Source organism: Atractosteus spatula, chromosome 4, assembly GCF_055471065.1.
Source record: "Atractosteus spatula isolate fAtrSpa1 chromosome 4, fAtrSpa1.hap1, whole genome shotgun sequence".
NCBI classification, from domain to species: Eukaryota; Metazoa; Chordata; class Actinopteri; order Semionotiformes; family Lepisosteidae; genus Atractosteus; species Atractosteus spatula.
In genome coordinates this window covers 63,376,343-63,389,516 of record NC_142709.1, presented here as the reverse complement: position 1 = coordinate 63,389,516, position 13,174 = coordinate 63,376,343, and the positions used below count along the sequence as shown (strand labels likewise).

The 13,174-nt window shown below is 37.1% G+C and overlaps 1 protein-coding gene across 1 annotated transcript in view; it reads left to right on the top strand.

Moving 5' to 3' along the window:
• gpc5b (glypican 5b) overlaps nt 1–6,783 on the top strand; it is a 140,960-nt gene extending 134,177 nt beyond the window's left edge. The window contains exon 9 of the mRNA XM_088913589.1: nt 1,143–6,783. Within this exon, the coding sequence (XP_088769715.1) occupies nt 1,143–1,342 (200 nt within the window). The 3' untranslated portion in view covers nt 1,343–6,783. The remainder of the gene's footprint in view (nt 1–1,142) is intronic.
• The last annotated feature ends 6,391 nt before the right edge of the window (nt 6,784–13,174 follow it).

Below are 13,174 nucleotides of genomic sequence, written 5' to 3'. Positions count from 1 at the left end.
AAGTCCTTTATTGTATTCTCAATATATGCATATTCCTTTAGTATCTCTAATGAAATATGACACTTTTTTAGTCTTTGAATGTACACCACCTTGAAGTAACATTCCACATTACATTTTCCTGGGGTGTTTAAGTAGTCTTTTCTAAGAGATTGCAATTCTTGATTCCTGGAACAACATCATATGCATCTCTTCATTTACTGTAATCTGTACTTTGCAACGTACAGCATTTACAATAACTTTTAATTGTATTCGTGCCGAACTGAAAACTTGGTTTAATAAAGAAAATGTAGGTGCACATCAAGATATTTCCATACTTAAGGAGTAAAATATGACAAATATGTGCTGTATGAAAAAAATGCTGAATATATTAATAGTGATATTAAGCATTACTTAGTACTTTAAAACTTCTTCGTACTGTAAATAAAATTCTGATTTATTCATGCTCTGTAAATATGTTAAATACATGCTGTAAACCTAATCGTCTAATGTTTTAAGCCCTCTAGTAGTTTCACAAAACCTTGGAATGTTTCTAAACTTTTGGAAGTCAACTTGACTGCCAGTGGGTATTAAAAAAGGCTGATCACAGAAGCAAAATACTTAGTGCCCTCTCATCATGGGGCAAATCAGAGAATTGTCAGAAGGTCTAATGTAAAAGATTATTGATCTCAGCAACTCTAGTGACTGCCATAAAAATTTCATTAAGATTATGCAGTTTTGACAGAAATTTCATTAATCGAGAAATTCAAGGCTAATGGAATAGTTGCTACACCACCAGGAAGAACCTTACCCAAATGCGCACTCAGAAAAGTGAGATTATATTTTTATGTATCGGATATGGAGGAAATGTGTTTTGTGTTTCAAGATTTCAAGATTTATCTAATCTTAAACATTTTTATATTACTTTTCTTTTTTTTATAACACCATTACATGATTTTCAACTGTTTTGAGGTAACATTGGCTAAAAAAATGAAGAAACGTCTGAAGTAATGTTTTCATGAGCCATATTACTTGTATTGTTCAATACTGTGGAGCATTTGATACTCTGGCTTCTTTCAAGACAGGACCCTTGAATCAATTAGCTATTAACTATCCAACTGGCTAGATGTATATAACAGTAGACCATTCCTGTTATTGTCTTCCAGGCAAGAAGGAGAAGAGTGAGCAGCCTGACAGAGAGACGTCCCGAGGGAGGGAGAAAGGAGAGCAGACCACCCAGCGCACTACCACTCTTCGTACACCCAAGTTAGCTACCAAGGGAACCGCCTGCTCCCACAGTGCCAGCCCACTACTGCTTGGTGGTCTCTTCCTTTCAGCTCTGGAAAGGCAACTGCACCTTCTTTAAGAATGTTCCTCCAGTCTCCAACACCACAAAGCTGTATATACCATGCCTTCAGAGCTTCAGACAGGAAGTGGGGGAGGAGTGAGGAAATGGCGAAAGGGTTGGGGGAGTGGCCTCCTTTGGGTCTCTATAGTCAAAATGAGGTGTTCTAGCTCAAAGGCCAAGATGATTTAACCTGCTGCTTCTCAGGCTGCTCCACACTTGCTTGACAACAGGTGGCTTTTAGGCAGAAAATAGCATCCTTTTATGTACACTTGAGCTGCTGTAATTCCTTATTCCAAAGGGCTTCCTGGCAGAACTGACTTCCCTCTCCCCACAGGTGTGTAACTGGAGCTAAACTTCGCCAACATACCAAGTTAGCACAAGGCTTTGTCCTTTGCACTGGCTGCCAGAATGGCAGAGCATTGGTTTATTTTATTTTTAGCGTGTTTCAGATTCCTATGATCCCTACTGTACACGTACAGTATGTATAAAAAATGATAACACAAAATTAGCTTTGAAAATTGGGATTCTGCTATCGCCTTTGTTTCTATTACACTTGTGGAATCAGTCATCTGTCAGTAACCCATTTAAACACCACTTCTTCATTCTGGTCTACTCTTAATTTAGCTGTTTTTTACGAATGTCGGAAAAGTGAGGCCATGCAGAAATCTTATCCAATTTAATCTTTATAATTGTAGAGTTTTGTGACTTATTTTTGTTTGAGAATTGCTCTTTAGTAAAGTCATACCTGCTCATTATATTTTAATGTGTAGCAACCAGTTTACAACCTGTTGCTCCCTATCTTATGCCTCAATACCACAATCTGCTTTGAAAATTGGGATTGTGGTAGTCAGAGAGCATTTCAGTGTTACAGAGCACTCTTCCATTGTCACCTGAACACCGTGGCCTGTGCAGGACCCCACTGTTTTTAGACCTTCATAGCTTTTTTATGATGCAGCTGTAAACAGGCTGATGGGACACATTTTTGGTGCTTGAGCAGAGCCCTGTCTTCAGTCCAGTATCTTTGCACAGAGCTGAAACAGGTTTTTGTTACTCCCTGTCTACAGTAAGGCACCTTTTTCCTCAATGAGCAATGTCATTAAAAAAGCTGTTTTAGGGATGTTAAAACCACGCTAGATCTATCTGCTTTCTGGTCATCCGCAAATGATACTTCCCTTCTTTTGAGCAACCGAGAGCTCTGTTTTTCCTGGTGTAAACTTTGCAGTCGACTAACACTGATAAAACCATTTTCAGATGCAATGTGATCAGCAGCAGTAGGTTGCTTTTCCTCTTTTGTGCTGTTGCAGCGATGCTAAAGCTTTATCTCTGAACTTGATACACATTATTGCAAATATAGTATGACCGGGATCATACAGTTACAGAAGGCATGCTAGTGGATTCCTTGTTAATTGGTGTTCCACTTTGGCACTCTCAATTTTATATATACAGCTAGGTAGCACAATTTCATTAATTGAAATTAATAGAACTAATTTTAATATTATATCATTGCCAGCACTGAAAGGATGTTCTTATTGTTTAAGACTGGTGTCACCAGTTTTGCTAACCCACTGATATTATCTTTAGCACAGTGGACTAATGAAAAGGGAAGGCTAATAGTGTTGTATTTACTGTCCTGAAATTAAAACAGATAAACCTTTTGTTGAATCACTGCCCATTATAAACTGTATTGAGCAGGTCTAACTGGACTACTGGTAATCTCCTAAACAGCTTTCAGGAGGTATTTCCCAATTGTGGCCAAACCATTGGTTTGAACGTAATGTCTTTTTGCTATGCAAATCTTTCTACATTTTGCTCTATTTAAAAAAAGAATGGCAGATGCATTTCTGCAACATAATTTTGAAATATGATAAACAATCGTCTGTAGTCTGCAAAAGGTCACGGATTGCCACTGGTTCTAGAAAACAATAAAATCCGCCTTTCTCACCTTTTGACTTATTTTTCTGTACTTTAGCACATACTGTAGGTAACAGCTTCAGAAATTTAGTTTCCTATGCTAAGATGTTGTTTGTGTAGAATGAATTCAGAAATATTTGTTATAGTGAATTGCCTGCCGCATATCCATCTGATATAAAAGTCTTGCAGTACTGTTCTGCAGGCTGCATTGCTGACCTTGCTTTTTAAAGAATGGAGTTTGGGTGAATGCTTTTAAAGGTAGACTTAAGATCCACCTTTCTTACCGGCTTTCAGGTAAGGTAGGATAAAGGAAGGTTCTTGACAAAGCTTTTCCAAAGTACTGTGACTTCAATAACTTTATGTATAGTGGGCATGCAAATCGCTCTGTATGTTATTAAAGCAATAAATGGGTAAACCTAAAATGATTTTGCTTGCACAAGCAAGTTTCTCTGTAAATGTGCTTGAAATATTCCTCACTAAATCCTTTACCATGCTACTTTCTGTGCTTTTTTTAACTACAGTATGTATTACCATAGTTTTCATCCGCAAACTTTTTGTATTTTGTATTGTGATATCTGGATGGGATGCACTTGCTTGTTCTTTATCTTACAACTGCTGTGCTTAACCATGCATTTTCCCACTATATGATGTTATATTCTTCTCTTTGTGGTTTTCCTTTTTATGCATCTAGTATCAGTAGTTTTAGGAATATTTTTCTGCGATCACATTTGGCATTTCCCAAATCCTATTCCAGTAAAACACTGAGTCCTCAGGGCTCTTCAGGAATGTATGAAGTGGGGAAGTACTATATATAAATATTAAATATGTTTTACAGTAGAACACCATTCCAGGGGATTGTGGGAGCATTTCAGATTTCCTACCTCACTCCTTTTGATTTCAGTCCCTTTTTAGAAGCCTGTTTATTGTTGATGGACTTAAAATGACACATAACAGTGGGAAGAAATACATTAGAAATGCACGGTACACACAATTACTGTTGCACAACATCAGAAATATATCCCAAAACTACATATATATAGACAGGACATATTTAACATGTTGCTCTGTTATTACTACTGCACAGTTCGGGTGTTATCCTTTTTTCTAACCTTTCTGCCACAAAGTGCCCATAAAAATCCAAGTAAAAAAATCCAATCAGTCAAATCACATATCAAAATATGTAAAAACAAATATCAGATTGTTTTAATGCACATTCTTATTTATTCCCTCCGCAAATAAGGAAAAGGATAGAAAGAGAGAAAAAAATCATTTACCTTTGCTTCAGGTACTTTGCAAACATCTCTCCTGTTCATGGCCATTATATACAGTACAAATCTGTTATTTGTCAAAAGTGAAATGATTCTACCTTTGTGGCACGCAGACCTGCTCCTTTAGCTTATATAGTAATTATTACTCCTATAAGGATGACATGAGTGCATTGTTATGTTTCAGCAAACAGTCTTCACAAAGCAAAGCAACAAGTATCATCTTAAAAATGCCATTGCCTTTCAGATACAGTATATTTTGCTTTTTTTCTCTATGTATGTTTTGTATTTTAGTTGTAATTCATCTGAGTTTCATAATGAGTTATCTTAAAACCTGATTTCATTTTCTGTGTGCTTTGTGCACTTGTCTGTAACACAGTGCCTATTCTTTTTAAAGCATGCTAGAGACTGAGTGTAAGCTAAGTCAAATATCACTGCTCGTACGAGGTTATGCAACATTTCTGCTTAACATTTATTCAGACCCCTTTCAAAACTCTCACAAAATTATTTTTTTTTAAAATAACATTCTGTGTACTTAAAAGGTTCATTTATAAAACCCTTTCTGGTTATACATAGGTACATTTCTTATATTACATGATGACGATTTTGTGTGTTTTCCTTTCAATGTGCTATTTTGCAGTACCGTGTAGTATAATTTGTTCAGTATATGTAGCTAATATAGTACATTGGATTTATTTTTAGAAGATGTATGTAAATACATATATTTATATATACAGTATAGGATGACAAGGGTTTGACCTGTGGCTAGTGTAGAAACAGGGACATTTATGGTTTATCTTGTGTTTTTGCTGGACTATGCAGATGGGCCGACTTGTAGAAACAATTTCTTCTGGCAAGCTTTCTTGGCAGGTTTGTACACAATGTTGAGAAAATCACAAATGTTTTTTGATTCTTTTCATATACATCCTAAACACACATTGAACGTGCAACTTATATAGCATGTGTATAAATGTATATATTTTAAGTTACTCACCATTTTAAAAAAACAACTAAATGAGGAATGTCTCCTGGTAAGGCTTTTTACAAGTGCCCTCTGATTTTTCTTAACTTTTTCCGTGCCTCTGTCAGGAAACCAGGGAGGTTTTTTAGAAAATCTTTGTGAGAAGGTGGATTTTTACGCTGTTCCACTTTCCTCAGTATCCCTGTGTTGTTAATGCAAATAAGAAATGGGTCTTCAGCAGTTTCTGAAGAATATTTCAGTCAGGCTAAAAGGACAATTACCAATTTCCAAATATAGCAACTACTGTACAGTGCCATAGTGCTCCCTGTGTGTTTGAATTGTGTGTAACAGACTAATCTGCTAACATTACAACACACAAGGGAAAGACAGGAATTGGAAACTTTAAAAATTATCACATCACAATGTCAAAATATTTATATACTGTATGCATATGAGGGTTACATTTATGTGCTTGTAAGAAGCCGTTTTTCCTTTGGATGTGAAAATCCCCTGACCTACAGCTCACTGGGCTGTTCAAATGTATTTTAAAATGTATTTAAAAACATCCATCCATTATCAGAAGAATCTCTTAATCTTGATAAGGTTCACAGCAACACTGAGCCTACCACAGCAGCAAATGAGCTGGACATAGAATGATTTCATATTGACAGCACTATAGTTTTGCAAAGTTATTTTATATTAAAATGTTCTTTTCACAATGCCTCATCAGTCTGTATCCATTTGTTTGAAATTTATTTTGAGAAATGTTCCATTTAGGTATGTTTCTTAAAGCATTGCGATAGAATCCATACACATGTTCAGTTAGTCTAAAGATATTCTGTTTTATAACAAAGCCAGATTTGAACTGGTCATTAACTCTGTATAGAAGTTAAAGTGTGGTCCAGTGGAACTGAAATATAGCTGTGAACCATCCTTTTATTATTATTGTATTATCACAATATGAGTCAGAACTGAGTTGAATTAATCTTTATCTGACCAAAGTGAAGACCTCTGTACACAATTGAATAAATCTTGGTTGTTGCATGAAACCCGAGGCTTTCATAAGCAATCAATTACATAAACGTTTTGACAGCATCTTGGATGGTAGGATGCATAATACTTTTCTTCTTTGTGTTTGTGGACTGCTTCTACCTTCACATTCACAGTGAGCTGAAAGTTCAGGGGACCTTTTAAAGAGCCTTACCTTTTGAATAGTTTGAAATGTGAAAGGGTTTGAATTATTTTGGTCTGAAATGAATGGAAGTAGCTTTTACTTCTAGGTTTTAATTGGCATTTCAATAAAAGTCTTCAAAGGGTCTGATTGATCTTGTTTTCTGCCTTTTTCAATTCACTAATCCCTATAATAATAATTTCTTACCTTATGTAGCACTGTTCTGGACACTTCACTCAAAGCTCTTCACATGTAATGGAGACTCTCCTCCACCACCACCAACGTGCAGACACCACTTGGATAATGCGACTGATTTTCATTGGTGTTATGCACATATTGTGTTTTCTGAACATGTTGTTGCTTCCTCTTTCACCTTAAGAGCCTTTTTTGGTATTTGTCCTAATTCCCAAATAAAAGGGAAGTTTAAAATGTTTTCAAACAGGGCAGGGATGTACCGTACAATCACTTTCATAAGCAAGTTGGTGACCATAAAAAATAGCAAAATAATCATGCATATCTCTGTTAAAAGCACTGAAATAAAAATGGTGTCCTCATATTTTTGGGTGACTTGCTTGCTACTTAATTCTGTGTCAGTCAACATAAGCAGAAATAAGCAGAAGCAGAGACCTTATTTCAAAAAGGGAAAAAAAAGATAAGTTAAGCTTGGTTATGATCTGGCTGCTCTTTAATCTGAATATAGAAAACGGCACTGCCTGCCTGGTCTGCAAATATATGCACTCAGCAACTAGTTGCCACACTCCTTCAGGCTTTTGAAGGACTGAGGCAATAATTGCTGCTGTCCCCGAAGAGTTTTCAAACAGAAGGCACATGTGACGGGGAAGCAAGAGAGAGAGGAGTGCTAGCAGCCTGCTGGCAGCACATACTGTAGCCCATTTTTTCCCAGCTCTGTGGGAAACTGCACCGCTGCTCCTGAAGGCCTGGGTGTGAGGTCTCATTTGCGAAACTGTGTCAGACAATTCGCATCGCTTATGAAAATCCAGACTTTTACAGTATTCAATTTTCTTTTTTTTGGTTCAGCACGGGGTACTTCACGGTCATTTCTGTGATGCTCGGCAGGTAACTTTACCTTTTCATTTTATTTGTGTGCTTTCATTAAAAAAAAAAACTCTTCCTCTTGCGCAGTATGACTGGTGACCCCCTGCCCCCCTCCCTCCACCTTTTGCCACATTGGAGAAAATATTCAGCTGGAAAGGATCCTGATGGATACAATTCTAGCAAGCCTGATTAAGAAGCTATAAAGTATGTCATACTGGAGTATGACAAACTTGGACCGTACAGTGAATCAGCCTTCACTATTGGACTAATTTCAGTGTTATATCCATCCTTATCCAACTATCATAGACCACTGAATCCTAATCTGTTTGATAATTAACATAATTGACTTCACTCTTCATCAAAAAAGACCCACATGTGCTGTCAATCACAATATTTGCTCTGTAGGCTTTGGCGTGATTGGCAGTTCTCTCTCTGAGTTTCGGGGAGCCGTACTAAATCTTGAATTAACAGAAGTGAACCCCGCCCGACCCCCAAGCCATTTTAAAATGGAAACGTGGCAAGGGATGGTTTTCAACAGACTTTAATCAAATTCCCAGCAAAAATAAAAGGATACAAAAAAAAACAGGAGATGTAAGACAAAGATAATAAACTGGAGTCCAGACTTTTAACCAGCATAAATTTAATTTGAAGAAAGAGACACTTTTTTTGTGGAGATGGGTAATGGGAGATTTTGTAGTGATTGTTTTCCTCACTGAAGAGAAACATTTTTCACGTCACTCAAAATACGTTTCAAAGTATCTCATTCAATATATTGTTAAGGAAATAAACCTGGTGTGTAGGAGCATGAACTTCAGTTCACTGTGTATTAAAAGACAATCAGAGCTGCATGTTAAGGAGCATATGCCAATAGATATTTGGTGATGATTGTGACAACACTAACTTAATCTTCCCCTTGGTCTTGCCCAGAATAAAATGTATGGAATTAAAGACTTTCTTGACTTTTAAGCTTCCAGTTATCATATTTTGAAAGAAAAAAGTTTTGACCTCCATCTTCTTCGGGGTTCTGTTCCTGTATTTCCCCCTTGTATTAAAATAATACAGCAAAATATTATATAAAATGTGGAAAGTGGTTTTCTTTGAGGTAAAAGGTGGGGATACTTGCAGATTGAGATGCCTGTCATTCCACAAACTTGTGTAGCGGGGTTAGCAGTGTAGGCGGTCAGGAAAGACAGCTCTCTGGACCCTGCCTGTACCCTCCAGACACCTCTCTTGCACTGGAATGCTCACTATGGGCCTGTTATTTCTGTAGCAGGGGCGGCCAGATGGTGTGTCTATCCCCCAGAAGTGCTGACTGGCGAGACAGCTTGCCCTATGCCAGCTCAGACAAGAACGAGAGCTAATTGAGGACCCACTGGTGCCACCCAAAAACGCTGATTTGGGGGCAGTATTAAAATAGAGCAGAAAGCAGCTGTGCCTGTGGGACGCACTCAGATCTTCTGGGGGAAGTATCAACTGGGCTGGGGTCAGATCACATTTTCTCTGTTTCTTTGCTCCTCACTGTTGAAGGGGCGTGAGCATTTCCAGGGGCTGATCCCTATGCTGATACTGAGCAGAGAAGTCTTGGGCCTCTTGCAATAGCAGTGAAATCTATTTTAGTCTGATTCTGATAAAGAGTAGGATGTGGCTAGGTTTCCGGGTAATTGCAAGCGTATTGCAGATTTTAATTTTATGCTACAGCATTTCAGTAGGAAGTCAAGTTAACTTTGTGGATTTAATTTTTTTAATTTAAAAAAGCTGATTGGCATACACCTAAAAGCGTACATTTATAAACCAGCTTTTTAATTTTATTGCCCCATATCGTATATTAGTCACACACGGCAAGAGAAAATTTAATTGTTTGTGTACTGGTGTAAGTGAATGAAAAGAATGCATATACTGTAATTAGTGTGAATTTTTCTGGCTGGTTTGTTTACTCCACTAAATAAAATGTTTTTTTCTAATTAAATTCTTAACATACCGACATTAACATCCAAAGGGCATCTGCACAAATGGTTTATGTATATTTTGTAGATTTTTCCTTAACAAGTTTAGTTTTTTAACTTGTTTTCTCTACAGAGAGGTGAAGTTGTTCAAGCCATCGTCTCTTCAGAACAGGTGGCAGCCCATCCTCAATTCCACTGAAGGCAGAACTATTACAAAGTTACTCTTTCACAAATCCAGACTTCAGCTTGAACTGGTGAAGTGTTTTTGCCATGATATGTAATGCAAAAGTATATTTGAATGTCCTTTTCCATTAGATGTTAGATTAGCAATTTGCATCTTAAACACACCTTAGAAAAATAAAAAATAAAAAAGTTTATTTAGACAAAACATCAGACAGAAAACAGTGTTTGAATTATCAAATAGAAATGTGATGTGTGTAGATTGATTGTACCACCTCACATGATTGACATGTAGGCTGCAATTTTCAGGTAATGTATTTTGTCCTTCCTTGTCACTGTATGTGCTCTCTGTTGTCCATTGTTTGACCATTGGTTATCCTACTAGATTCTCAAATTAGAAATTAAGCTCAATGCAGGATTTAAGGTAAGTGATACATAATTTGAATTTTATTTTTAAATAGCTTTTTTCATACATTTCTGATCTCTGTATAGATTTGTTTAAAAAAATTATGGGGTTTTAGTTTTTAGTTTGCATATGAATTAGAGTACAGATAGCAATGCACCACTGTTCAGAAATCCAGTTAATTGATTATAAACTCTCTTTTTACTAATCTTTAAACAAATCTTTATTGCAAATTTCCAAGATGCTTATGTGGTGCCATTGGAAAAGTTTTCAAAAATATTACCAGAAAGCTCATACTTTGCAGGTACTATGCCCTTATAACCATTTGTGTGAAGGTGTGCATCTGATGACTGAAGCTGCAGTCCTAGTCAAAACAGCAAGGAGATCAGTCATTAATATGTCTTCTAAAGGCAAGCAAAACAAGCCCTGTCACACTGTCTGCAGGCAGATTGTGTAATCTTTCAGATTTACATGATGACAGTTTGGCACTCAGTATTCCTGCAGCCTTTTCACATTCCTTTAGTGTCAGTCTCGGAATCCAGTTATTTCTCTTCTGAACTGGAAAAAACTGAAAAGTTCAAACAGCTTCTTGGTCTGAAATCCTCACATGCATATGAATCAAACCGCATGCATGCTCTGACAATTGTCTATTTGTCCACATGGTAGAACTTTCTGTGAAAAGCAGAGTGTTTGCCTATAATCAAGGTCAGTCCATTCATCCAGTTCCATCATGTCATTTCTTTTAGTGAGAGTCACATAAAACCAAGGGCATATTAATAAAAGCCCACATAATAGCTCGGCACCATCACACATACTATGTATATTCAATAGAAGTAATACGATGTTGTTTGCACTAACTAGCAGTTATTTACAGTAGTCCAGGTTTTGAAAGTGAGAGTAATGGAATCCAATTACACTATCACAAGATTTTGAGATCCAGTTAGATACATTGTACTTGGGATCTGTGGTCCTTTCAGTATACTGCAAGTTCCCTTTTAGCATGAAATGAATATGAGTCATTAAATCTTTGGGTGTGTCTTGAAAATCATGTATTTCTCTTAAGGAGAATACAAATGATTTGCTGCGAAGACATTTCATCTTCTACGATTTCATATTTGCTTAAACACCCTCATTAAACATGTATCTAATGAAATGTGCAACATACAGTGTACAGTAGATGTAAAGCTTTAGTGTATGTACTGTATACCTACAGTATGTGCTGTACAGAATAGATCCTAGGAAAAAAAAACAGTTGGCTCGAGCTGCAACAGGCAGACGGAGATGATAAAGACACGTCATCTTTCTGGGAGGATGAAGCTGGCACTGCAGTGGCAGGAGTTAAGCTGGGCTAATTTTCGATGTACGTATTGCTTAGTAATTATTTTCCAGAAATAGCAAAGATTCTCCAAGGAGGAGCCATATCAGCTGAACAAACTGTGCCACAAAGTCTATTTGGGGAGCAGACACGCACATACCAGATGCAGTTCTGTTCAAGAACAAGCTGATAATGTTTAGCCAATCGCTTGCTGGATGCAAACAAAGAAGGCCAGTCTCAAGGCCAAAAAGCACGGACACAGACTCTACTGCCTAGGGTGGAGATGTCTGTGGTAAGTATTAATAAAATAATCATAACAGAATAGGTTCAGGCGTGACTGTGGGAGTCGGGTTCGGCCTTTAAGTCTGTTTTCAACCTAGAACAATCTAGTCAATCTAGAGAACAAAACAATCCCAACACAAAGAGAGGAAAAACCTGGTTCTGAATTTGGTCATTTAAAATTTGGCTTTCCTGGATACCAGACAACATAAAAAACCATGGCTGTTCAACAAAATTAGTTTTTCATGTAGCATGTAGACAAGAGTCTGTGTACTGACCTTCAGGCAGACTGGAGCTGCCTTTTAAACATTTGATGGAAAGTCTATCCAGACAATATGATTAAAAAATATGGTTACAAAAGATATGCAATACAGTGTATAAATAACATTTGTACACAGTAGCCAAAGGTCTGAAAAACAACATTTTCAGTTTAGATGAAAAATGTAGTAGCATGAATGGTAGCATCCCATGCTGTTGAAAAATGACTATCATACCATGTAGGAGATTATTTTCTAATTCTTTTCTATATACAGTACAGCAATATATACTGTACCAGTAATCAACATGTCTATTGCAAACTTGTTGGCATCTGAGAAGAGAATGTGAGCGAATTAGCAAAACAGACCAACTGATATCTTTTTGATATACAGTATGTGACACCTAATTCGATTTTTAAATCTATTATAGTCATTGATTAAATCAACCTTTTTGTGACTAATCTAAAGAACTTTAGTAACAGCACTCAAGCTTTGATAATTAAAAATGAATTCTGGATGCGGAAAGTGTTTTTATATCGCTTTGTTTTGAAGGATTTGTCAACATATTGCTCTGCCTTCACGAAAGTAGAACAGTCGAAACCTGGGAGGCTCACAGGAGTGTGGCTGCTTGTGCTACTGCCTCACAGCTCGCGGGTCCTGGGTTCCCTTCTGCTTTGACGTGCCTTTTCTCTGGAAGTTGCGATCAAGTGCCCGAGCCCCTAAAAACTAAAAGATCTCAAGAACAGCCGTCAGCTTAGAGGCCTCCTTTTTGGCACGTCACCCAGTGCTTATTAATAAAAGACATTGGAGGGAGAATCTGACCTGATTCCAAAGGCTCAGCGTGTGACACCCCAGGTAGTGGGGCTTTCAGAGGGCTAGTATAATTCCCAAGCAGGCTGCGACAGAGAAACGCTGAAGTAAGCTACCTTTAAACCCCAGTGTGGATGCAGTAATCTTGAGATGATTTAAGATTTTTCCTTGTCATATTACTTTGTTATGGTATATGAAAATAATCCCTTACATAAGTAAGTTTTATATTGTTTTTAATGCTTCAAACTATATATACTTTAGATAAGGACATTTTGTTGTCTTTTGTGAGGTGACATTTA